Source organism: Pristiophorus japonicus, chromosome 20, assembly GCF_044704955.1.
Source record: "Pristiophorus japonicus isolate sPriJap1 chromosome 20, sPriJap1.hap1, whole genome shotgun sequence".
Lineage (NCBI taxonomy): Eukaryota > Metazoa > Chordata > Chondrichthyes > Pristiophoridae > Pristiophorus > Pristiophorus japonicus.
In genome coordinates this window covers 82,604,814-82,631,116 of record NC_091996.1, presented here as the reverse complement: position 1 = coordinate 82,631,116, position 26,303 = coordinate 82,604,814, and the positions used below count along the sequence as shown (strand labels likewise).

Here is a 26,303-nt window from a genome sequence, read left to right as displayed (position 1 = left end):
TACTTTATTCATTGCACAATATCCGTGGTTCATTGTATTGAGTATACTGAATATGCTGTATGAATAATAACGTTGCATTTTCCCCTGACATGATTGTTTCCCAGTCACTCGTTCACTGGTCTGAGCTCAGAGTCTTCATTTCTCACCATTTGTTTGATGTGGGGCATTCGACGTTCTTTGAGTCTATCACACCACCATCAGTATTGTTGGATGATTCTTTGTGTTGAACATTTTGTGTTGTTTGCTTTGAAGACAGATATCAAACTAGAAATCTGCCTTGCAGGAGATTGATCTTAGCTGCAGAAATATTGTGTTATGGGGAGTCAGACAACGAATCCAGATAGACAGATGATCAGTACAATTGAAAATAATCCAAGTCCATAAGCTGCCTTACTCTCCCTTAATTAGAGCTGAGCATTAGTCTCACGATCTTTCAATCGTTAGAAACATAGAAACATAGAAAAATAGGTGCAGGAGTAGGCCATTCGGCCCTTCGAGCCTGCACTGCCATTCAATAAGATCATGGCTGATTATTCCTTCAGTACCCCTTTCCTGCTTTCTCTCCATACCCCTTGATCCCCTTAACCGTAAGAGCCATATCTAACTCCCTCTTCAATATATCCAGTGAACTGGCATCAACAACTCTCTGTGGCAGGGAATTCCACAGGTTAACAACTCTCTGAGTGAAGATGTTTCTCCTCATCTCAGTCCTAAATGGCCTACCCCTTATCCTAAGACGGTCCCCTGGTTCTGGACTTCCCCAACATCGGGAACATTCTCTCCATATCTAACCTGTCCAGTCCCGTCAGAATCTTATATGTTTCTATGAGATCCCCTCTCATCCTTCTAAACTCCAGTGTTTTAAGGCCCAGTTGATCCAGTCTCTCCTCATATGATAGCCCAGCCATCCCTGGAATCGGTCTGGTGAACCTTTGTTGCAGTCCCTCAATAGCAAGAACGTCCTTCCTCAGACTAGGAGACCAAAACTGAACACAATATTCCAGGTGAGGCCTCAATAAGGCCCTGCACAACTGCAGTAAGACCTCCCTGCTTCTATATTCAAATCCCCTAGCTATGAAGGCCAACATACCATTTGCCTTCTTCACCACCTGCTGTACCTGTGTGCCTACTTTCAGTGACTGATGAACCATGACACCCAGGTCTCGTTGCACCTCCCCTTTTCCTAGTCTGCCACCATTCAGATAATATTCTGCCTTGGTGTTTTTGCCCCCAAAATGGATAACCTCACATTTATCCACATTATACTGCATCTGCCATGCATTTTCCCACTCACCTAACCTGTCCAAGTCACCCAGCAGCCTCTTAGCGTCCTCCTCACAGCTCACACCGCCACCCAGTTTAGTGTCATCTGCAAACTTGGAGATATTGCACTCTATTCCTTCATCCAAATCGTTAATGTATATTGTAAAGAGCTGGGGTTCCAGCACTGAGCCCTGCGGCACTCCACTAGTCACTGCCTGCCATTCTGAAAAGGACCCATTTATCCCGACTCTCTAAATCCTGTCTGCCAACCAGTTCCCTATCCATGTCCGTATATTACCCCCAATACCATGTGCTTTGATTTTGCACAACAATCTCTTGCGCGGGACCTTGTCAAAAGCCTTCTGAAAGTCCAAATACATAACACCCACTGGTTTTACCTTGTCCACTCTGCTAGTTACATCCTCAAAAAATTCCAGAAGCTTCGTCAAGCATGATTTCCCTTTCATAAATCCATGCTGACTTGATCTGATCCTGTCGCCGCTTTCCAAATGCGCTGCTATTTCGTCCTTCATGATCGAGTCCAACATTTTCCCCACTACTGATGTCAAGCTAACCGGTCTATAATTACCTGTTTTCTCTCTCCCTCCTTTTCTAAAAAGTGGTATTCCATTAGCTACCCTCCAGTCCATGAGAACTGATCCAGAGTCGATCGACTGTTGGAAAATGATCACCAATGCTTCCATTAATTCTAGGTCCACTTCCTTGAGTACTCTGGGATGCAGACGATCAGGCCCCAGGGATTTATTGGCCTTCAATCCCATCAATTTCCCTAACACAATTTCCCGCCTAATAAGGATATCCTTCAGTTCCTCCTTCTCACGAGACCCATTGTCCCCTAGTACCTTCGGAAGGTTATTTGTATCTTCCTTCATGAAGACAGAACCGAAGTATTGGTTCAATTGGTTTGCCATTTCTTTGTTCCCCATTATGATGGTTATGATTTGTGTAAAGCCTGTTTACCAGCATCACTCTTCTTATCATTAAGTACTCTATAGTCATGCCTCATTTGTAAGTATGCTTAACTGTATTGTAAATATAATCTGTACCCTCTCTAATGCCTTCACATCCTTCCCAAATGGTGTTGCCCAGATTTGCACACAATACTCCAGCTGTGGCCGAACAAGTGTTTTAAGTAGGTTTAGCATAACCTGCTGGCATTTATCTAGGTCTCTACTTATCAAGCCCAGGGTCCCATATGTTTATTAACTGCTTTTTTACCCTGTCCTAGCAACTTCAATGATTTGTGCACAAACACTCCCAGGTCTATCTGTTCTTGCACTCCTTTTAACATTGTACAATTTGCATGTATTCTCTCAACAGATCCTTCCTACAAAAATGTTAATTTCGAGATAGTCACCTCAATACTATTCTTAAAATCCTCGTGTTCTGTGGCGCAGCTCCGTCCTTTGATCTAGGTGTGAGAAACCGCCTTCCTTCTCTCCACCGAATTCCTGCTCTCACCACATTCTCAACATCCACCCTGTCTGTGAGCCACTCCGATTGTGGGTCACCACTCTCTGTATCCTCATTACTCCCTAACAGCTGATAGCTCTGCAGGATAGCACATTTCGAAATGTTTTCGCATATTTTGTTCAGGAAACATTCGCGATGTTTTGAAATTGCCCTTCATATTTTCAAATGACCTGAAGTGTGAGGCTGTTCTGAAGAAAGAAAATAAAAACTTGCCTTTCTATGGCAGTTCACGGCCTCCGTATGTCCCAAAGCACCTTGCAGCCAATGAAGTATTTCACAAGTGTAATCACTGTTGTAATGTGGGAAATGTTCTGATCAAGTTTTTTGTTGAGTACTTGGACAGTTTGAACAAAAGCACGTGTTACGTACGTTTTATGGACAAACTCTGATTTCAACATGTAACCATTAGCGAATACATTTTCAAGAATTACATTGAATGATTACTGAATGAATGTTGATTTTAAAAGTTATTTACAATAGTTATTTTTATTCACTTTCACCCCTTCTAGATGTCGGGACAGCTGCTCTCCAACAATTCCGTGCTAGTATCACAACCGATACTGGTCCTGTTCAACAGCTCCCAACACTGGTCCACTCACGCTCTGCATTTCCAGATATCCTCTGTCAGTCCCTTCTCATTATACCCTGATAAATTATAACTCAATTCATGTGGTAATTTTCAAATCTATGTTTCAATTTACCAGGGTCGTTTTCAATCCTTCTCAATGAGACTAGAGATGTCGAGATTGTTCACCTTGGAGCAGAGGCGTTTCAGGGGGGATTTAATAGAATTGAAAATTACGCAGGGTTTTTGTTAGAGTAGATAGAAACGACCTATTTCCCTTAGCAGAGGGGTCAACAACCAGATTTAAAGTAATTAGTGGGTGGTTTAGAGGAGATTTGAGGGCAAATTCTTTCACCCAGTGTGTGGTGGGCATCTGGAACTCACTGCCTGAAAGGGTGGGAGAGGCTGAAATTCTCACCACATTTAAAAAGTATCGGCATGCGCACAAAGGGACCTTGGAATGCATGTCCACAGATCCCTGAAGGTAGCAGGCCAGGTAGATAAGGACATTAAGAAGGCATATGGAATACGTGCCTTTATTCACGAGAATACAAGAGCAGGAATATTATGCTTGTACTGTATAAAACACCAATTACGCCAAAAGTAGAGTATTGTGTTCAGTTCTGGTCCCTGCATTAGAGGAAATATGTGATTGCACTAGAGAGGGTGGAGAGGAGATTTATGAGGATTTTGCCTGGACTGGAGAAATTTAGCGATGAGGAAAGATTGGACAGGGTCTGTTTGTTTTCTGAAACTGAGGAGGCTGAGGGAAGACCTTATTGGGATGTCTAAAATTATGAGGGGTTTTGTTAGAGTGGATAAAAAGGACCTATTTCCCTGAGCAAAGGGGTCAACAACCAGGGGATATAGATTTAAAGTAATTAGTAAGTGGTTTAGAGGGGATTTGAGGGCAAATTCTTTCACCCAGAGTGTAGTGAGCATCTGGAACTCACTGCCTGAAAGGGTGGTAGAGGCTGCAACCCTCACCACATTTAAAAATACCTGGATGCGCACTTGAAGTGCCGTAACCTGCAGGGCTTTGGACCGAGAGCTGGAAAGTGGGATTAGGCTGGCTACTTAGTTGTTGGCCGGAACAGACACGATGGGTTAAAATGGCCTCCTTCCGTGCTGTACAATTCTATAATTCTATGATTCTATGATTCACTTGTCTTCCAGGGGTATTGGGATAATTTCTGCGGCAGCAGCGACCTGTACAAGTGGATGGGTTACCCTTGAACAGGCAGCAACCAATGATCTCACAGGGAGGTTAACAAGTGCGGTGGGGAGGTTTTACTGTAATTGGGCAGGAGAAGGGGTACCAAGAAATAGCAGCAGGGAGGAGAGACAAGGTGCATAGAGAACTAGGAGGGGCAAATAGCACCAGAGCCAAGACTAGCGGAAAAAGAGCAGGAATTAGATGGTGGAAAATAAAAAACATCTTGTGTGAATGCACACGTGTTAATGAGAGGATTGTTGCAAATAAGGTTCACCAGTTACAGATGCAAGTTGCCAAATGGTGTTATTGTATAGCTGGCTATAACAGAGATCTGGCTTAAACATGGACAGGAATGGGAGTGTGACATTCCTGGTTGCAAGGTATTCAGGAGGGATAGGGAATGAATAAAGACAGGAGGTTGAGTACTGAATAAGGATAATATTACAGTTCTGCAGAGGAACGATATGCTTGAGGGTTTAATGTCTGAATTTATTTGGTTAGAGTTTAGGAATAGAGAAGGAGCTGTTAGATTGCATGGTGTTTACGATCGACCTCCAAATAGCGAGAAGGAGATAGAGGAGCAAATCTGGACGCAAATGTCAGAGAAATGTTGTATTGTATGGGGTTAATCACATAGGGTTAATGATAATATTTCGACATTTACAGTGTGTTTCTGCTTCATGCCTCGTGGAATGTTGATGATAACGAGAGAGAAAGAGAGAGAGAGAGAGAGACATTGAGGCGCACACCAGCTTGTTTATGGGATGGTCGATGTCTCGAGATCTCACGCTTTGTGGAAGTACAGCTGGGGCCTTACAGATTAGGAGTTGGCCATAAGCCACATGCACCCATGTTTGTTCAATCGGATAAAGGAGCGGATCTGTCCAGTAGCTCTTTGAACCTCACCTTGGACCGTGATTCACGAGCGGTGCTACGACCCCAAGACTCCTGACCAGCCGTCGTTGTGGAATTACCGACGGCTGTGAGCTTTGTTGCATGTTATCATACTTCTCTCTTCTTCGTAAACTGTATTATGTTTCTTTTCTCTCAGTAAATGGTGTTTTATCTTTACTTCATTTGTCTTGTCTCTTGTTTAACATTCATCCTGATCCCAAACCTGGGTCTATTATTATCGATCCAAAACACTTTGGCGTCACGAACAGAATCTGGTAAAATGTTTAAGAGAAAACACAAGAAGCAGTCTCCTCCTGCGGGAGAGAAGTATAGAATACCAGGGTGGAGCAAGAGGGTTGAGGGTTGTGGCTCTCTTGCCAATGTGCTAGCCCCGTTTGGACCCTCGCAACATTGGGATACGCAGTTATTGGAACAGAGCAAAGATAGAACCATACCCCACGTGTTACTGTCTCTCCTGGAGGAAGCGAGCTTCCCACAGGAGAAAAATAGTCCCCCACAAATGGGATGGATTTTGTTGACAGCATTAAGGGTGATGTGTAAACAACTTAAGGAAAGTGAGGCAGAAAAACTTACAGTTAAAAACAGCTGTTAAGGTTTTGGAAAGTCAAAACACGACCCTGACTGAAGCGGTCCGCAGTGCACAAGAGCGGGCGGACAAGGTCAATGAACAATCAGAAATTTTAACCTGCCGTCTGGCGACAGTACAACATTTTTTAAAAGCCAGACGATGGAAGTTACAGATAGATCGGTCAAAGGTACTTGCATTGGTAACTGGACCCACTTGGGATCCGGCTCGTTGGGACGGAGACATCTGGTACTCCTCTGACTCAGAATATGAGTAGACAGATGGAGGTGGGGGGGGCAACAGGAGGAAACTAAAGACCCTCCCCCATGACAAATAAGACGAAACAGCAAGATGGGGAACAGCCGGTAACCACTAGAGGGTTGCGTGACTTCACCACTCGAGGGTTGCGTGACTTCACCACTCATGTGTTACAAGAAATAGGGTCTCAATTTCGCCAAAAACCCCGGGAATCATTTTCAGAATTGCTAATCCGGATTTGGGACCAGAGAGCATCAGGCGTAATATTTAACCCTGAAGAGTTAACAAAAATGGGGTCTATGACTACGGACCACCATATCACAGCAGTGCTACGGAATGTCCAGGGCACATGTTCACTATGGGACATGGTTACTATAGGGGTCCGGCAAAAATATCCCTCTGCCGTTGATTGAGAAGGGGAGGTAAAACCTTGGAATACTATGGCAGAGGGTGCGATACAGTTACGCAACATGGCAACACAGGGAGGATTATATCTCCAACCATATGGGGGGCCAGATCAGGAGCTCTTTACGGCAGGAATGCGGTGCAGGCTGATGAAGAGTGGCCCTCCTATGATGAGGGGTGCGCTACTCGCATTATTGGGACCAGCCCAAGGGCAGCGGGTGGGGCACGCTTGCCTATTGTTAGGACAGTTAGAGGATGTAGAAGATAGTGTGCGAGAGTCGAGAACGGCTATTGTAGAGGGGGATCGGGATCAGCGACAAGGTTCGACCTCTGGGAAAGGTACAGGGTCAGGAAAGACAAAAAAAAAGAATTACCCGGAGGGACATGTTCGCGGCTTTACTGAAGGCAAGGGCCAAGGAAAAAATTGATGGAATCCCAACAGGAGCAATGTATTCTATGTGGAAGCAACACTGCGTCCCGGGAACAGGGAAGGGTGAAAGGAGGGAGATAAGGGAGACTAAGTCGGATAGCGATAAGTCTGCGGATGGGGAGAAACCACCTCCCGCTAGCCTATAAACCAACGTAGAAGAGCTGTGGAAGGCTAGTAATCCCCTTGACTATGGGTGTGGCCGGGATCCGGGAGTACAACATCTATCCAAGCTCCCAGGGATCTGAGGCCACACATTCCGATTACGATGCATTGGCGGGGGAACATACAATGAGATGTTGCTTTACTAGACACAGAGGCAGAAGTTACTATTATCCATGGAAATCCTAGGAAAAACATAGGGACCTGTGTGATGATTAAGGGTTGGGAGGGGCAGAAACACCCACTGTCCGAACAACTGTCAGAATGGCATTGGGAAATGGGCCTCCGCGCTGAGTAACGGTCTTAATATCGGCAGCAAAGGAACATATTATTGGGATGGACCTTTTAAAGGGAACCACACACACCTCTTTCGGGCGATTCTCATTCGGGATACGGGCGATCACTGTGATTGCGGGGAAGCAAAGTGGGAACCAGTGGTTGTACCACGGCCATCGCGTATAGTGACTATGAAACAGTACCGAATAACTGGGGGACATAGAGAAATAGAGGAAACCATACAAGGGCTCTTGGAGGCGGGTATCATTAGACATGCGGTGTCCCCCTACAATAGCTCTGCTTGGTCTGTGCAGAAACCCGACAAAAGTTGGAGGATGACTGTGGACTACCGACAGCTGAACAAATTTGCCCCTCCCCTGGCAACCGCTGTCCCAGATGTAGTAACTATAACAGAGCTGCTGTCTGAAGAAGGTGTGGCGTGGAATGCGGTAATCGACCTGGCCAATGCCTTTTTCTCCATTCCAATAGCGGAACAATCCCAGGACCAGTTTGCATTCACTTGGAAAGGGAGGCAATACACGTTTAAACACCTACCTCAAGGTTACCTACATAGCCCTACCCTATGCCACGGATTGGTGGCCCGGGACCTGGACATGTGCACGTTGGCTCCTAATGTTTCACTGGCACACTACATCGATGATGTACAAATAAGGGGTCCCACCGAGGCAGTGGTGTCAGAAGCCCTAGCTACTTTAGTCCAACACATCCGAGACAGGGGCTGGGAGATAAATCCGAAGAAGGTGCAGGGCCCTAGCAAGACTGGCCAGTTTCTGGGGATCCAATGGTCTCGGGGTGAGTGCATCATATCCGAGCCTGTGAAATAAAATTCAATAAATGGCCACCCCCACGAATAAAACTGAGACACAACGGTTTGTGGGACTACTGGGTTACTGGAGGAGACACATACCTCACCTCACGATGTTATTAAAACCGCTGTATGCCGTAACATGAAAAAAGGCCCAGTTCGAGTGGGGAAAGGAACAGCAGGTGGCTTTTGATGCAGCCAAAGAAGCCGGAGCTCAAGCTTTACCCCTAGCCCCGCGAGTGCCTGGAAAGCCTTTTGAACTACAGGTATCCGTTACCAATGACACTGCAGTATGGAGTTTGTGGCAGGTTCAACATGGCACTCGTATACCGTTAGGGTTCTGGTCTAGAAAATTGACAGATGCTGCTACTCATTACACTCCATTTGAGAAACAATTATTAGCATGTTATTGGGCCCTAACAGAAACAGAAGGACAGACAGGGGACGACAAAGTCAGTTTAAGATCAGAGCTACCCATATTATCCTGGGTTCTCTCAGAAGGTCGGGCGAGCGCAGCAAAGCTCCATAGTGCGCTGGAAATGGTATATCGCAGACAGAGCAAGTAAAGGAAAAGAAGGAATCACCCGACTACATGAGCATGTGGCTGAATACCCACAAACAGCTGAGAGTGAACTTACGCAGTCGTCTGTCAGTTTAACCAAAGAGTCACCGATCTCCTGGGGCGTGTCTTTTGAACAGGTAACACCTGAACAACGTAGCCATGCCTGGTTCACAGATGGCTCAATGGTCTGGCGAAACGGCCTTCGGCAATGGCGAGCCCCTGCCTTCAATCCAAAAACCCAGACAATTGTGCATGATGAGGGCGTGGGAGGCTCCAGCCAGCTAGCAGAACTAGAAGCTATAGTCCTTGCGTTAGAAGAGGAACAGCAACAAGTACACATATTTACTGACTCATGGGCAGTAGCCAATGGCATGGTGAGCTGGATGCGAAACTGGCATGAACATAACTGGCAAGTAACTGGGAAAGACTTGTGGGGAAAGCACCTATGGGAACAATATGGTCCAAAGCCCAGAAGCTGAAAATAACTGTATATCATATGGACGTTCACATGAAAAACACTTCAAGGACCTCTGAATATAATAACACCGTTGAAAATATAGACTGGGTACGGGCTGTCAAAGAGGTGGAAGAGAAAGAATATGGCATAGGCAAATGGGCCCACCACAAATCTGGACATTTGGGCATTCAGGGTACGATACACTGGGCATGAAATAGGGGGTTACATTTGACTACGGACGGTGTTAAACAGATCATAAACACCTGTGAAATTTGTCAAAAGGTGAAGCAGTTTCCCCTACAATAACAACCCGGTGCCCATATTAAGAGAGGGACTCAACCAGCACAAATATGGCAAGTTGATTATGTAGGACCTTTACCATTGCAACCACGGTTCCAATATTTGTTCACTGCTGTTGATACCTATTCTGGACTTTTGATAGCTTATCCAGTGACGAAAGCAAATCAACAAAGTACGATTAAAGGACTGGAGAATTTAATCACATACTACGGTGAGCCAGCAGAAGTACATTCCGATAATGGGTCGCACTTCACAGGTCAAACAGTGCAACAGTGGGCGGTAGACAACGGGATCTACTGGATGTTTCACTTACCTTACTATCTGCAAGCTGCAGGGTTAATAGAACGCATGAATGGACTACTTAAGCAACAGAGTAAAATATTTACTCCGGATAGCACATTGCAAGAGTGGTTCAAGGTCTTACCACAAGCAGTGTGCAATCTGAATCACCGACCATTGCTGGGGGGAACTCCCATAAGCTACATGTTAGGCAAAGTTAGTGTCCCTACTATTGAAACAGAAAATCAGACGCAGGACACAGTTTGTGAAGGAGGAAAAGTGTGGGTGCAGTACCCACAGAAACCCTTACAAGCAGGGGAAATCTTTGCGAAAGGAGAAGGAAACACTTATTGGGTGCTCCTGACTGGTGAAGATATTTCTCTCTGTGTTGACAGGGGTAAATTGACTAAACGGGGCTGAATTAATATACTTATGCTTCCTCCCACAGGAATTCCGCCCAAAATGGCGACTCACCAGCTCGTGCTGGCAAGTCTCTGTGTCTCGTTATCTGTGACTGTGCTACTTCCATCCTCAAACACAGCATGGGATGGCCGTATAGGGTGGCGGTTAGCTAACACTGATCGTACGCAAGACAATTTTACCTGTCCTTCCAGGCAAGCCTGCACTATAGGATACTGGAGCGTCACTTCTGACACATACGGGAACTGGGGAGGCCCAGGACAGGTGCTATTAACAGTAAGGACGGGGGCCAGCATCACATTATCAATCAAGTGGCAAAAAGATATGACAATGATATGCACCCCAATGTGTCGTTATTGCACAATGTCACATGGTTAAGGAGTTGGGCCCACAGCATTACATCAAGCAATGACACTATGTCAGGCGAAATTAAGTTAAATACGTCTCTATGGTATGGATGTACAAATGCCTCCGTATTCACGGGTAGGGGTTTATGGGCCACTTTTGGTCAATGCATGTAGTTAAGCATTCTAAGAGCCCCATGGATCATTTGCAACAACAACACTCTACATGTACACCTGTGCTTACATCCCCACCCATATTAAATCTCACACCACAAGTCCGGTATGCGGACAAGCCATCTGACGCTTGTAATATAACAACAATTAAAGCAAATCTGAAAACGTCAGTGAGACAAAGACGTGATATATTAGTCACCATATTAGGAGGGATAGGAACAGGAATAGGAGCATTAAACTCTATGGATATTGAGACCTTACAAAACAAAATATAAAAGGTAGGGAGACTCACTGGAGATGCGATTCGATTGCGAAATGCATGGGACAGAGGTCTCACAGGACAAATGTTTTCGAATTGGCTGTAGGACGTAATGCAATGGGAACAAATAGATAAAACTACTCAAGAGATAGGGAGTGTCACCGGGCGACAACAAGAATTAGGTCATCACACCAAATGCATGTTTGAAGAAGTAACCCGGCAACTATTAAGGGCCGAGTTAGAACGTATTGTCATGTCAGGGCATGCAAATAGTTGGAGCAAAATATTCCACTTCGGCTATAGAAATCTAGGGGTAAAACCTGATATGCAACGTACACATTGTGATGACCAGGGGTGTAACTTTACTATGAGAATAGTCAATATCACAAAAACCAACATCTGGTGCCAGTTTATAGTGCTTCCCCACCTCTATGGCCAAAATCTATGGGTACCCGAGTTCAAGGGTGGATGGATTGATGCTAGCAATAGAACTCACCAAGCTCAAGATTGTCAAATATGGCCTTTCGTTATGGTGTGTCCTTTGCACACACCTGTGTTTCAACCATGCTCCCTACAGCATACAGCGGGAACATGTATTTGGACACTTGTACCATACAATGACACAATTTTACATGAAATTGGGCAGAATCATGTTTGCATTACTAGTGTCAATTCCATTTATCTTGACGGCGCCTGTAAAGATCTTCCTCTAAATGTTTGCTTTAAAGGTGTGTATACCATATACGACCTTCATTCTAAAAGGTCATATCGATTGGGACGATTGAAAAATGTTGTGCGCCATCGCACCGTCCTAGGCATTACGAACCTTCCTCCCACTGTAGACCTAACTCGTTTATAACAACTTCTAAAAGATAATCAAAAGATCACTGACGAATTGAGCAAACGAGGGTGTACTCTTCATACTCTGCAAGTCGCTGTGAGTTACAGTGAAGGCGCCTTGGTCAGAGTTGCGACAACGGTCACTGACCTTACATTACACCATTGGTCGGACATCTTTTACGGGTGGTCCCCAAAAACATCCGCCGCCTTGAAGCTGTTAATACATCCTATCGTTGTTTTACTCATCACGTTATAACTGATATTACTGCTTATATGTATTCTTTGGTGTCGATTGCGGGTGTTGCTTGCGCATACTCAATGTGTAACTGATGCATTACGCCTTCAACTCGATTATTTTACTTAGAATGTCTAAATATCAAGTGTGGATTGTATTGTATGGGGTTAATCACATTCTGTTAATTATGATATTTCGACATTTACAGTGTGTTTCTGCTTCATGCCTCGTGGAATGTTGTTGATGCAGAGAGAGAGAGAGAGAGACATTGAGGCGCACACCAGCTTGTTTATGGGACGGTCGGTGCCTCGAGATCTCATGCTTTGTGGAAGAACAGCTGGGGCCTTACAGATTCGGAGTCGGCCATAAGCCACATGCACCCATATTTGTTCAACGGTATGAAGGAGCGGCACTGTCCCGTAGCTCTTTGAACTTCACCTTGGACTGTGATTCGCGAGCGGTGCCGGGACCCCCAAGGCTCCTGACCAGCCGTCGTTGCAGAGTTCCCGACGTGCTGAAGGCCGTGAGCTTTGTTGCATCTTATCATACTTCTGTTTTCTTCGTAAACTGTGTTATGTTACTTTTCTCTCAGTAAATGGTGTTTTAGAAACATAGAAACATAGAAAAATAGGTGCAGGAGCAGGCCATTCGGCCCTTCGAGCCTGCACCGCCATTCAATAAGATCATTGATGATCATTCCTTCAGTACCCCTTTCCTGCTTTCTCTCCATACCCCTTGATCTCCTTAACCGTAAGAGCCATATCTAACTCCCTCTTGAATACATCCAGTGAACTGGCATCAACAACTCTCTGCGGCAGGTAATTCCACAGGTTAACAACTCTCTGAGTGAAGAGGTTTCTCCTCATCTCAGTCCTAAATGGCCTACCCTTTATCCTAAGACTATGTCCCCTGGTTCTGGACTTCCCCAACATCAGGAACATTCTTCCCACACCTAACCTGTCCAGTCCCGTCAGAATCTTACATGTTGCTAGGAGATTCCCTCTCGTCCTTCTAAACTCAAGTGAATAAAGGCCCAGTTGATCCAGTCTCTCCTCATATGATAGCCCAGCCATCCCTGGAATCAGTCTGGTGAACCTTCGCTGCACTCCCTCAATAGCAACAACGTTATTCCTCAGACTAGGAGACCAAAACTGAACACAATATTCCAGGTGAGGCCTCACGAAGACCCTGTACAACTGCAGTAAGACCTCCCTGCTTCTATATTCAAATCCCCTAGCTATGTAGGCCAACATACCATTTGCCTTCTTCACCGCCTGCTGTACCTGCGTGCCCAATTTCAGTGACTGATGAGCCATGACACCCAGGTCTCTTTGCACCTCCCCTTTTCCTAGTCTGCCGCCATTCAGATAATATTCTGCCTTGGTGTTTTTGCCCCCACAGTGGATAATCTCACATTTATCCACATTATACTGCACCTGCCATGCATTTGCCCACTCACCTAATCTGTCCAAGTCACGCTGCAGCCTCTTAGTGTCCTCCTCACAGCTCACACCACCACCCAGTTTAGTGTCATTTGCAAACTTGGAGATATTACACTCTATTCCTTCATCCAAATCGTTAATGTATATTTTAAAGAGCTGGGGTCCCAGCACTGAGCTGCACTTATCTTTACTTCATTTGTCTTGTCTCTTATTTAACATTCATCCAGGTCCCGAACCTGGATCTATTATTATCGACCCAAAACAAATGTTAAAACAATAGAACAGTAGTATTAGGAGACTTCAATTCCCCCAATATAGACTTGGGGAAACTGAGTGAAAGGCAAGAAAGGTGAAGAATTCCTGAAATGTGTGCAGGAGAATTTTCTTACCAGCTCAATGGTGACCGAAGCAGTGTTGGATCAATGCAGCAGGGCAAGTGGAGTGTCTTTCAGTGGGAGAGCATCTGGATAATAGTGATCATAATGTAATCAAGTTAAAAGTAGCTGTGGGAATAATCAAAGAAAAATCAAAGATGAAAAGTATTCAACTGGAAGAGAGCCAAATTGAGTGATTTTAGAAGGGACCTAGCACAGCTGGACTGGAGCAAAGATTGGCAAGACAAACCGTGAATGAGCAATAGCAGGGCTTAAAGGTGGAGGCACATTGGGTATAAACCCAGTATATTTCCATGAGGAGGAAAGATGGGCATCCAAAGCTGCACTCCCCCCGCCCCCACCAGATGAAAAAGGAAATAGATGTTAAAATGAAACAAAATTGTCAGTTATAGAATACAGGTAAAACCTGGCATAACACAGAGAGTGCAGGGGGAAATTAATGAAGGGTGTAAGAAAGGCAAAGAGAAAGTATGAGACAAGATAAGTGGCGAACATAAAAGGGAACACAATGTTTTAAATAACATATAAGAAAAGGCACTGGAGAAGATGCAAACAATATTTACAATGATAATACCAGCAATGCAAGGTTATAACTATCAGGGAAGGATGAACCAGCTTGGTCTCTATTCTCTTGAAAAGAGAAGGCTGAGGGATGACCTAATAGAATTCTTTAACATTTTGACAACCTTTGATCGAGTAGATGCAGAGAGAGTGTGTCCACTTGTGGGCAAGAGCATAACTGGAGGCTATCAATATAAGATAGTCACCAAGAACTTCAGTGGATAATTCAGCAGAAACTTCTTTACCCAAAGAGTGGTGAGAATATTGAAATCGCTCCCACAGGGAGTTGTTCATGTGCGTAGTATAGACGCATTTAAGCGGAGTTTGATAAGCATATGAGGCAGAAGGGAATAGAGGGTTATGCTGAGGAATGATGTGCGGACGTTCGAGTGGAGCATCAATGCCAAAATGGTCTGGTTGGTGGAATGGTCTGTTACTGTACCTATATCCTCGGTAAACCTATGCAAATATAATATCGTAGTAGATGAGGCGGACTGGAGATATTGGATAGGATAACAATAGATAGAAATGATGTGCTCAATAGTTTGGCATCACTCAAAGTTAACAAATCACTGGTCCAAATAATATGCATCCTAGGTTGCTGAGAGAAGCGAGGGTGGAAATAGTAAAAGCTCTGACCACAATCATTCAATCCTCCTTGGATATGGAAGTGGTGCCAGAGGACAGGGCAATTGCAAATGTTGCAACCCTGTTTAAAAAAAGAAGAGAGATCAAATTGGTAACTATTGGCCAATTCATCTATTGCCAGTGGTCAGAAAATGACTCGACTATTCGCAAGGACAAAGTTAATTCTCACTCGGAGAAACATGGGTTAATAAGGGTCAACCAGCATGGATTTGTTGCAGGCAAATCGTGTCTGATGAACCTAATGGAGTTACTTGATGAACTAACAGGGAGGGTTGATGAAGGTAGTGTTTAGATGTTGTATATATGCACTTTCAAAAGGCATTTTAGAAGGCAGCGTATCAAAGACTTCTTGGGAAATAGGAGCACGGGGCATTAAAGGAGTGGTGGTAACTTGGTACGTAATTGGCTAAGGGATAGGAGGCAGCCAGTAGTGGTGAACGGATGTTTTCTAACTATGCAGTGGCTTAGAGGTTGGTATTGAGATCATTTCTTGTTATATATAAATGAACTGAACTTAAGTATAGGGAATGCAAAACATTGAAGTTTGAGGATGATACAAAACTTGGCAACCTAGTAAATAGTGAGCAGGATTGTAGCAGACTTAAGGGAGACATATGTGAAATTAACAGGTGCATGGCTGAGACAATTCAATTCGGATAATTGTGAATGTGGCCAAGTGATGCACTTTGGGTAAACCAATATGCAGAGGCAGTATAATTACCAATTTGATTTCTTGCCGACTATCTTATATTGATTGCATATGTTTTTTGCTCTTCTCCACAAGCGTAAACACTGTCACTGTGTCTACTCTGTTAAAATCTCGCGTCATTTTAAAGACCTCTATCAGATCAGCGCTCAGCTTTCTCCTTTCAAGAGCAAAGAGACTCAGTGTGGTCATCCTTTCCTGATACGTACAACTTCACATTTCTGGTGTCATACTTGTAAATCTTTTTGAACCCTTTCTAGTGCCTTGGTATCCTTATTATAACATGGTGACCTGAATTGTGCAGTGTTCTTCAAGTGTTCAGTAGAAGTTTCACATAACTACTCTACTTCTCATTTCTATCCCTCTCGAAATAAATCCTAGTGCTTGGTTTCATTTTTTATGGCTTTATTGACCTGTCTCGCTACTTTTAGTGATTAGGGTATTGGCACTCTGAAATCCCTTTGCTCTTCAACCCAATTTAGCTTCCTACTTTCTAAATAATATGTGACCTTCTTATTATTGTTACCAAAGACCTCACATTTGTCTGTGTTCATTGGGCAATAATTCAGTGCTCGGTTAAGTGGTCAAGTTGTGGTTATAAAGTTAGTCAAACAACAGATTCTCTCAGCCAAAGTAACACATGCACGAGCAGATTGGGAAAGGCGAGCTTTGGTCGGTCAGGTTTAGAAGTAGGTAAAATACGACGCAATCGGTCAGAAGACAGAGAGAGAGGCAGAGTGTGGAATCAGGAACACGCAATATCACCAGTTAGGAATTGGCTATAAATGATTCACGCCTCTTGAGATAATACCTGTCTCATATTATTAATTACCTGAAATGTGGCGGTGGAATGGTGGAGTTCAAACACTTGATACGCTGGTCTCAATTCGCTCTCCCTGTTAGTAAATGTTATTTTAAATAGTAGAAGTCATCTTCATCATCATAGGCAGTCACTCGAAATCGAGGAAGACTTGCTTCCACCCTAAGAGTGAGTTCTTAGGTGACTGAACAGTCCAATACGGGAATTACAGTCTCTGTCACAGGTGGGACAGATAGTGGATAAAGGAAAGGGTGGGCGAGGAGTCTGGTTTGTCGCACGCACATTCTGCTGCCTGCACTTGTTTTCTGCATGCTCTCGGTGACGAGACACGAGGTGCTCAGCACCCTCCCAGATGCTCTTCCTCCCCTTAGGCTGGTCTTTGGCCAGGGACTCCCAGGTGTCGGTGGGGATGTTGCATTTTATCAAGGAGGCTTTGAAGGTATCCTTGAAGCATTTCCTCTGCCCACCTGGGGCTCAATTGCCATGTAGGATTTCGGAGTAGAGCACTTGCTTTGGGAGTCTGAGGTCAGGCATGCAAACAATGTGACCCACTCAACGGACCTGGTCCAGTGTGGTCAGTGCTTCGATGCTGGCCTGATCGAGAACACTGACGTTGGTGCATCTGTCCTCCCAGGGGATTTGAAGTGCCCACACTGTAACAGTTGTTTCGTTGTTTATTTGTTTGTTTGTTTGTTTGTTTGTTTGTTTATTTGTTTGTTTCTTTCTTTCTTTCTTTCTTTCTTTTTTTCTTTCTTCAGGGACTGGAAGATGTGCCGACTACTGGGAACAGTATTATTCAAATTCATAAGTTTGTTTTTTGCTGATGTTCTTTATCAGTTGTCCCCCTAGAAAAGAGGACACATTTGCCAGGCTTTACGATCAATGACACTGGAGCATCCAATTGTCTCCTTGCACTTTAAGTAATAACAGGCAGCTGTGGAAATTCTTTTAAGATTGTGAGACCTGACCGAATCTATGAAGGTGCAGCATTTACCTTTGTCTGTGGAACTGTATCTGATTGGGAATTCCGCTGCTGTTGATATTAAGGATCTAGTTATTCAACTTTTTGCCATCATCTGTTTGTTCAGTGACTGCAATTACATCCAGGCAGCAGGGGACATGATTTTCTGACTGGATAGATTCTCACTCCTATAACTAAGGGAAATCTTCTCATTGTGACAATCGGAGAATTGCTCGCAGCAACAACACCAACCATCGAATCATCGATTAATGCCGAAAGGGAAAGATGTCTCTTGGTTTTCTGATCAATCTCAAGATTCTCTGGGCGATTAATGATATAGAAAAGATTTACTACCCAATCCTGGCAGCGGTTGGTGTCCCGGGTAAGTGGTTACCTGCAGCTGAAACATCGGCAGCTGGAGATTAACAGTATATTATTTCTTAGTCCGTGTGTCCAGCTCGTTAATTTATTAATTTCCACACATTACAGCAGCAACTGCACTTCAAAAATACTTTGTTGGCTGTAAACGCCTTGGGGTTCCCTACATCGAGAAAGGAACTTTCTGTCTCTTTTGTGTGTGTTTGTGTATATCGATGATTTAAACCTCAATGTTAGGGGTCATGATTATGAAGTTTGCAGATGATACAAAATATGTCCATGTGATTGATAGTGAGGAAGAAAGCTGTCGACTGCAGGAAGATATCAATGGGCTGGTGGGCAGAATAGTGGTGAATGGAGTTCAATCAGAGAAATGTGAGGTAATGCATTTGTGGCGGGCTAACAAGGCAAAAGAATAAACCTTCAATGGCAAAATACTGTGAAAGACTGATGAACCATCATCATCATAGGCAGACTCTCGAAAGTGTGGAAGACCTGCTTTCACCCAAAAAGTGAGTTCTCAGGTGACTGAACAGTCCAATATGGGAATTACAGTCTCTGTCACAGATGGGGCAGACAGTCGTTGAAGGAAAGGGTGGGTGGGGAGACTGGTTTGCCACACCCTCCTTTCGCTGCCTGCACTTGCTTTCTGCATGCTCTCGGCAACGAGACTCAAGTTGCTCAGCGCCTTCCCGGATGCTCTTCCTCCACTTCAGGCAGTCTTTGGCCAGGGAGTTGCAGGTGTTGGTGGGGATGTTTCACTTTATCAATGAAGCCTTGAGGGTGTCCTTGAAACGCTTACTCTGCCCACCTGGGGCTCACTTGCCATATATGAGTTCCGAGCAGAGCGTTTGATTTGGGAGTCGTGTGTCGGGCCTGCGGACAATGTGGCCCACCCAACAGAGCTGGTCAAGTGTGGACATTGCTTTGATGCTGGGGATGTTGGCCTGATTGAGAATACTGCTGTTGGTGCGTCTATCCTTCCAGGGCATTTGCAGGATCTTGAGGAGGCATCGATGGTGATATTTCTCCAGTAAGGAACAGAGGGATCTTGGAGTGCATGTTTGCAGATTCCTGAAGGTAGCAGGACAGGTCGATATGGTAGTTAAGAAGTCATATGGGATACTTTCCTGTTTTAGCCGATGAAGAGAATATAAGAGCAGGGAGGTTATGCTCAAAATGTATGAAACACTAGTTAAGCTGCAGCGAGAGTACTGCGTACATGTGTAGCCCCACATTACAGGAAAAATGTACTGGCAAGCGACAGAGGAGCTTTACGAGGATGTTGCTAGCACTGGAGAAGGTTGGCTGTGAATAAAAATTAGATACGCTGGTTGTTCTGTTTGTAACAGAGGAGGTTGAAGGGAGACTTAATTTGGGTGCATAACATTTGAGAGGCCGAGATAGCATGGACACTGATACCTGGGAGTCCCTGGCCAAAGACCGCCCTAAGTGCATCTGGGAGGGCGCTGAGCACCTCAAGTCTCATCGCCAAGAGCATGCAGATATCAAGCGCAGGTAGCGGAAGGAGCGTTCTGCAAACCCGTCCCACCCACCCTTTCCTTCAGTGACTACCTGTCCTACCTGTGACAGGGACTGAGGTTCTCGTATTGGACTGTTCAGCCCCCTAAGGACTCATTGTTAGAGTGGAAGCAAGTATTCCTTGCCTCCGAGGGACTACCTAGGATGATCATGAGGGTAGAAATGATCTGTTCTCTTCGCAGCGAGGTCAATAATAAGGTGGCATAGATTTAAAGTCATTGGTTGAAGGATTAGAGGGGACTTCAGGGGAACCTTTTCACCCAGAGGCTTGTGGGGGTCTGGAGCAGGCTACCTACAAGTTTGGTAGAAGCAGAAACCGCCGCCACTTTTCAAAATCCAGAGACTGTTACTTTGGACTTTCTGCATTATAATTTGGATCCTAGCTCCATAATCTATCAGCAGGACATAATTCCTAGTTATAGCTCCGTGGACAATGACAAATGGACGCTCTCTTCGAATTCAAATTCTACTCCTTTCATAAGGAGATATCTTCAACCCTGACATTGGGCAGGCAACACAGCCTTCGGACTTCATGGTCACAGCTGCAAGGAACAGTATCTAACCCCCTGACTATACTGACCCCTAACACATTCATTTTCACTCCCCCCTCTTCAATGGCTTCCTGCAGCATGGTGCCATGGTCAGTTTGCTCATAAACCACACAGACATTGCCTTCATCAACACTAGCAGAAGAACCTCATACATGTTGGATAAGTGCAAATGCCGTGGCTCCTCCAAGACTGCACTTGAATCGCAGTAACACCCTCTTGTCTCTGGCCACTCACCACACTTGTACTACTCTCTGACATGAGGGTTGTCACTACCTCCTGCATCAAAGTGACCAAATAAATCTCCCGCTCGCTGATGACTCACAATGTCTGCCCCTCGGACTCCAGTTCAACAACTCTGACCTAAAATTTTCCAGATGCGGACACTTACTGCAGGCATAGTCTTTCGGGATCACGATGCTCTGCACAAACTCTCACATCCTGCACTTCTGGTACACTACTTGGACTGCCAACCATATACATCCTTGTTTGATTTATGTAAGTAATTAAAATGTATGTCGTTGACAAACTTAACGTATAGTATAGTTTTAGCCAATTACTAGATCTAGCTAAAGTTATAGGTGGATTAATTATATATTTAGCTGCAATAGAAATCACTACAAGAACTGGAGGCAAAAAGCATCAATTTCCCCTCTGCACGAAATTCCTATTGACTCTAAATTGCGAACTTTAACACTCAGTTTATAAGAACTCTGTTTAAGACCATTCTGTCCAGACCACCCTGTAGACCTTCTCCATGACCTTGCTTGAAACAAATTAAAGTACCGTAAGTGCCTGGTGTTGAGTGAATCATTTCCATATTTTCCTCCTGCTCGCAGTTAACATGGTGACGATTGTGATCCTGTCTCGGGGAAAGTGCGGTCTCTCCAAATGTGTCACTCGCTACCTGGTGGCCATGGCAGCGGCGGATCTGTTGGTCGTGATCATCGATCTGATACTGAGGCAGATTCCTATAGTTTATCGGGAACTATTCACATTTGTGTGGAACTTTAGAGTATGTAACATTCACGCTGTCCTACTTCATGCCGCTACAGATTGTTCTGTCTGGTTCACCGTCACTTTCACCTTTGATCGATTTGTGGCCATTTGTTGCCAGAAGCTGAAATTTAAATATTGCAAGGAGCAAACAGCGGCTGTGGTTCTCGGAACAGTGACTGTGCTGAGCATTTTAAAGAACATTTTCTGGTATTTCCTGTATACAAGTCAATATTGGCTTTCGAACAATCCCTGGTTTTGCCGCGTGTCATTCAGTGTATCTCGCTCACTGGTCTGGACAGTCGTTGAATTAATGCATTATGTTTTAACGCCATTTATTCCATTTCTTTTGATTCTACTGTTCAATGCTTTAACGGTCAGACATATTTTAGTGTCCAGCAGAGCTCGCAGTAGACTCCGAGGTCGGAGCAGTGGCGAGAGCCCCAGTGACCCAGAGATGGAGAACCGAAGGAAATCGATGATTGTACTGTTTGTTATTTCGGGGAATTTCATCCTGTTATGGGTGATGTTCATGGTCTGTTCTATATTGAGACGATTGGATTACTTGGGATACCCTGTTTCTCTGCCCACATTTGTAACAGAAATTGGCTTCATGCTCCAGCTCCTGAGTTGTTGCACAAACACTGTTGTTTATGCAGTGACCCAGAGGAAATTCAGAGAGGAGTTGAGGAACGGAATGGAATATCCCCTTGCAATGATGGTCAGAATAATTCGATGAGAAGCCCTAATATTTCGTAACATTATCATGTATTTCTGTTCGATATTCTATAGAATCCACTGTCCGGTTCATTTGAATCTTTGGCCAAGATTTTTGCACTTCTAACGATGGTGAGACTGTCAGTCTTGGCCGTCATTACCCCTCTGAAACGGATAATAAAGGCAGGGTTTATTGCATGTGCAGATAAACGCCAAATTCATTGAGTTGTGGTCCGTCATTCCCTGCTCCGCCATAGACTGTGCTGTGGAACTCCCCACTGTTGACAATCAGTGAAATCAATTGAATTGACAAAAACATCCCCTTTTCTGCTCAAATATTGCTGTTTAAAAAAACCCGTAAGAAGTTAAGTCTTGTTCAATGAGGTGTAAATGGGTTTTTAATGGTGTTCTGCATAATAACTAATACTGAACAATCATTCTGGTCTTGAAAACTAATTTTACATTTGTGGAATTTCAAATTTCTCCAATATGATAAAATTTATTAGATTTTTAAAATATTATTATTTTTTTAATGACATTTCACCTTCTACCTTAACCGTGTTGTTTCGCAATTTATTTGACTCTCTGTAAAAAGTCAATGATAAAAGCTGATTTTTATTTCCTGCTTTGCTGCCTGTGAAACTTCTTCAATATATTTCGCTGCTTTGCAAGCTTGGAGACATCACTGATGCTGGAGAGCTTTAGATACCTGAGGCATTGGGACCGTTTCTAGGGGAAGTGGGACCCCTACAAGCCAGGTGGATTGCACCTCAACAGAGTCGGGACCAGTATCCTCGTTTGCTCATGCAGTTGAGGATGGATTAAACTAGCTTTGCAGGGGCATGGGAAGTGGAGAATAGATTCAATGGGGAGAGAAGCAAAGCTGGAATTGGGCAGCCGAAAGGTAGAAAATGAATTTGAAAGACAGAGGAAACGGGCTGGAAAATAGAACATAAGGGAATTTGGCAATACTAAATGGTATATACCTCAATGTAAGGATTATAGAGGATAAAGCAGTTCATCGGAGAGCACAGATAGACACTTGGGAGTACGATATTATCGCTATTACGATATGGCTGAAAGAAGGGCAGGTGTGGCAGTTCAACATTCCTGGTTTCAGGGTTTTCAGATGGGATAGAAAGTGGAGTAAAAAAGGAGTGGGGGGAGGAGGTACGCAATATTAATTAAAGAAACAATTACAGCTGAGAGAAGGGATGATACGTTAGAGGGGTCATCAAACGAGGTCAGATGGGTTGAATTGAAGAACAAATAAGGGACAATCACACTACTGGGAGTGTACTATAGACACTCAAACAGTCAGAGGGAGGGAGAAGAAATTAACGTGGGTATATTGCTGCGAAGTACAAAAACTATAGAGCTGTAACAGAATCATAGACTCATAGAAATTTACAGCATGGAAGGAGGACATTTCGGCCCATCGTGTCTGCGTGGCCGACCAAGAGCTAAACAGCCTAATTCCACCTTCCAGCTCTTGCTCCATAGCTCTGTAGGTTACGGCACTTTAAGTGCTCATCCAAGTATCTGTTAAATAGGGTGAGGGTTTCTACCTCCATTATCATTTCAGGCAGTGAGTTCCAGACCCCCACCACTCTCTGGGTGAAAACATTTCCCCTCATATCTCCTCTAAAGCTCCCCCAATTACTTTAAATCTATGCTCCCTGGTTCTTGAAACCTCTGCCAAGGGAAACAGGTCCTTCCTAGCCACTCTATCCAGGCACCTCATAATTTTATACACCTCAATAAGATCTTCCCTTAGACTCCTCTGTTCCAAAGAAAACAGACCCAGCATCTCCAATCTTTTCTGATAGCCAAAATCCTCCAGTCCAGACAACCTTCTTGTAAATCTCCTCTGCACCCTGTCCAGTGCAATCACATCTTTCCTGTAATATGGCGACCAGAAATACACACAGTACTCCAGCTGCGGCCTAACCAGTGTTTTATACAGTTCAAGCATAATCCCCTTGCTCTTGTATTCCATGCCTCAACTTGTAAAGGCAAGTATTTCATATGCATTCTTTACCACCTTATCTGCCTGACCTGCTACTTTCAGGTATCTGCGCTCCAAGGTCCCTTTGTGCCTCTACACCTTTCAGTAACATACCATTTAATATGTACTTCCTTGACGTGTTAGACATCCCCCAATGCATTATCTCACACTTATCTGGATTGAATTCAATTTGCCACTGTTCTGCCCACCTGACCAGTACATTGATATCTTCCTGCAGTCCACAACGTTCTTCTTCCTTTTCAACCACACAGCCCATTATAGCATCATCTGCAAATTTCTTAATCATAGCCCCAACATTTAAGTCCAAGTGCCATGGAATCGTTTACTTCCACCTGAGAGAGAATAAGCATCTCATCAAAAGATAGAACCTTCAACGATGCGGCTCTCCTTCAGTAGTGCCCTGAAGTATCAGTCGAGAACATTGAGCGAAGGTGTCTCTGCAGTGAGACTTGAACCCGCGATCTTTTGACTCAGAGGCGAGAGGGCGACCACAGCTAATACCTTAACTAAAGTGGGAAGAGAATGATGCGAACACTTAACCCATTCAGAGCCGGACCGCTGATCGCTATTCCAATGCAGGCTTCAAAGCATTATCCAAACACAGGGGTATTGTAAACTGGCTCACATTGCTTAAAGCAGCAAAGTAAGAATAGCAGATGCCAACTTAAAGTTGTGCTGAGAATATACCACTGCCTGGAAAGGCTGAAATCCAATATCTTCCTTTCTGGCTGAGCTCATTAACTGTACCTCTAAATTTGTGTCTAATAATAAGATGGTACTTCTGATTCAGATTCTAATGCATTCATGTAAATTGTTAGCAACATTGGTCCAGCTCCGATCCTCATGGAGTCGATGTATAAATTATCTCCCCATTCCATGTACCTTGGATTGCAGAAAGTATCTCCCCATTCTATGTACACTGGATGGCAGAACGTATCTCTCCTTTCCATGTACCCTAGATTGTAGAAAGTATCTCCCCTTTCCATCTACCCAGCATTGCAGAAAGTATCTCCCCATTCTATGTACACTGGATGGCAGAAGGTATCTCCCCATTCCATGTACCTTGGATTGCAGTAAGTATTTCCCAAGTCCATGCACCCTGGGTTGCAGAAAGTATCTCCCCATTGCATATAGCTTGGATTGCAGAAATATCTCCCCATCCCATGTACACAATTTGGCAGATGGAGTATAATGTTGGAAAGTGTGAGGTTACGCACTTTGGCAGAAAAAAATCGTAGAGCAAATTATTATTTAAATGGAGAAAAATTGCAAATGGCTGCAGTAACGCGGGACCTGTGTGTGCCTGGTGCATGAAACACAAAAGGTTAGTATGCAGGTCCAGCATTTGATCAGGAAGGCCAATGGAAACTTGGCCTTTATTGCAAAGAGGATGTAGTATAAAAGCAGGGAAGCTTTGCTACAGTTATACAGGGTATTGGTAAGGCCACACCTGGAATACTGCATGCAGTTTTGGTTTCCATATTTAAGAAAGGATATACTTGCTTTGGAGGCAGTTCAGAGAGGGTTCACTAGGTTGATTCCAGAGATGAGGGGGTTGACTTATGAGGAAACGTTGAGAAGGTTGGGCCTCTATTCATTGGAATTCAGAAGAATGAGTAGTGATCTTATCTAAACATGTATATGATTATGAGAGGACTTGACAAGGTGGATGCAGAGAGAATGTTTCCACTGATAGGGGAGACTAGAACTCGGGGGTGTAATTTTAGAATAAGGGGTCACCCATTTAAAACTGAGATGAGGAGGCATTTCTTCCATCAGAGTGTTGAAAATCTGTGGAATTCGCTGCCTCAGAGAGCTGTGGAAGCTGGGTCATTGAATTAATTTAAGACAGAGTTAGACAGTTTCTTAACTGATAAGGGAGTATGGAGTTATGGGGACTGGGCAGGAAAGTGGACCTGAGTCCATGATCAGATCAGCCATGATCGTAGTAAATGGCAGTGCAGGCTCGAGGGGCCGTATGGCCTACTCCTGCTCCTATTTCTTACCTACACTAGATTTCAGAAAGTATCTCCCATCCCATATAACCTGGATTGCAGAAAGTAACACCTATCCTATGCACCCTGGATTGCAGAAAGTACCTTCCATCCCATGTTCCCTGGATTGCAGAAAGTATCTCCCATCCCATGCATCCAACTTTCACCTGTTAACCTGTGGAATTCCCTGCTGCAGAGAGTTGTTGATGCCAGTTCATTGGACATATTCAAGAGGGAGTTAGATATGGGCCCTTACGGCTAAGGGGATCAAGGTGTATGGAGAGAAAGCAGGAAAGGGGTATTGAGGGAAATATCAGCCATGAA

The 26,303-nt window shown here is 44.3% G+C and overlaps 1 protein-coding gene across 1 annotated transcript; it reads left to right on the top strand.

Moving 5' to 3' along the window:
• The first annotated feature begins 18,060 nt into the window (after positions 1-18,060).
• Positions 18,061-21,978, top strand: LOC139232987 (probable G-protein coupled receptor 139). The gene is made up of 2 exons (XM_070863484.1): positions 18,061-18,157; positions 21,083-21,978. The coding sequence occupies exons 1-2, from the start codon at positions 18,061-18,063 to the stop codon at positions 21,976-21,978; spliced, it is 993 nt and encodes a 330-aa protein (XP_070719585.1).
• The last annotated feature ends 4,325 nt before the right edge of the window (positions 21,979-26,303 follow it).

What these genes read in the sequence shown, in the direction of transcription:
- LOC139232987 (XM_070863484.1), top strand. Translation starts at nt 18,061, where the DNA reads ATGTCTCTTGGTTTTCTGATCAATCTCAAGATTCTCTGGGCGATTAAT. An exon ending in GGCAGCGGTTGGTGTCCCGG is followed by an intron (nt 18,158 to 21,082) that starts GTAAGTGGTTAC and finishes TCCTGCTCGCAG; the next exon opens with TTAACATGGTGACGATTGTG.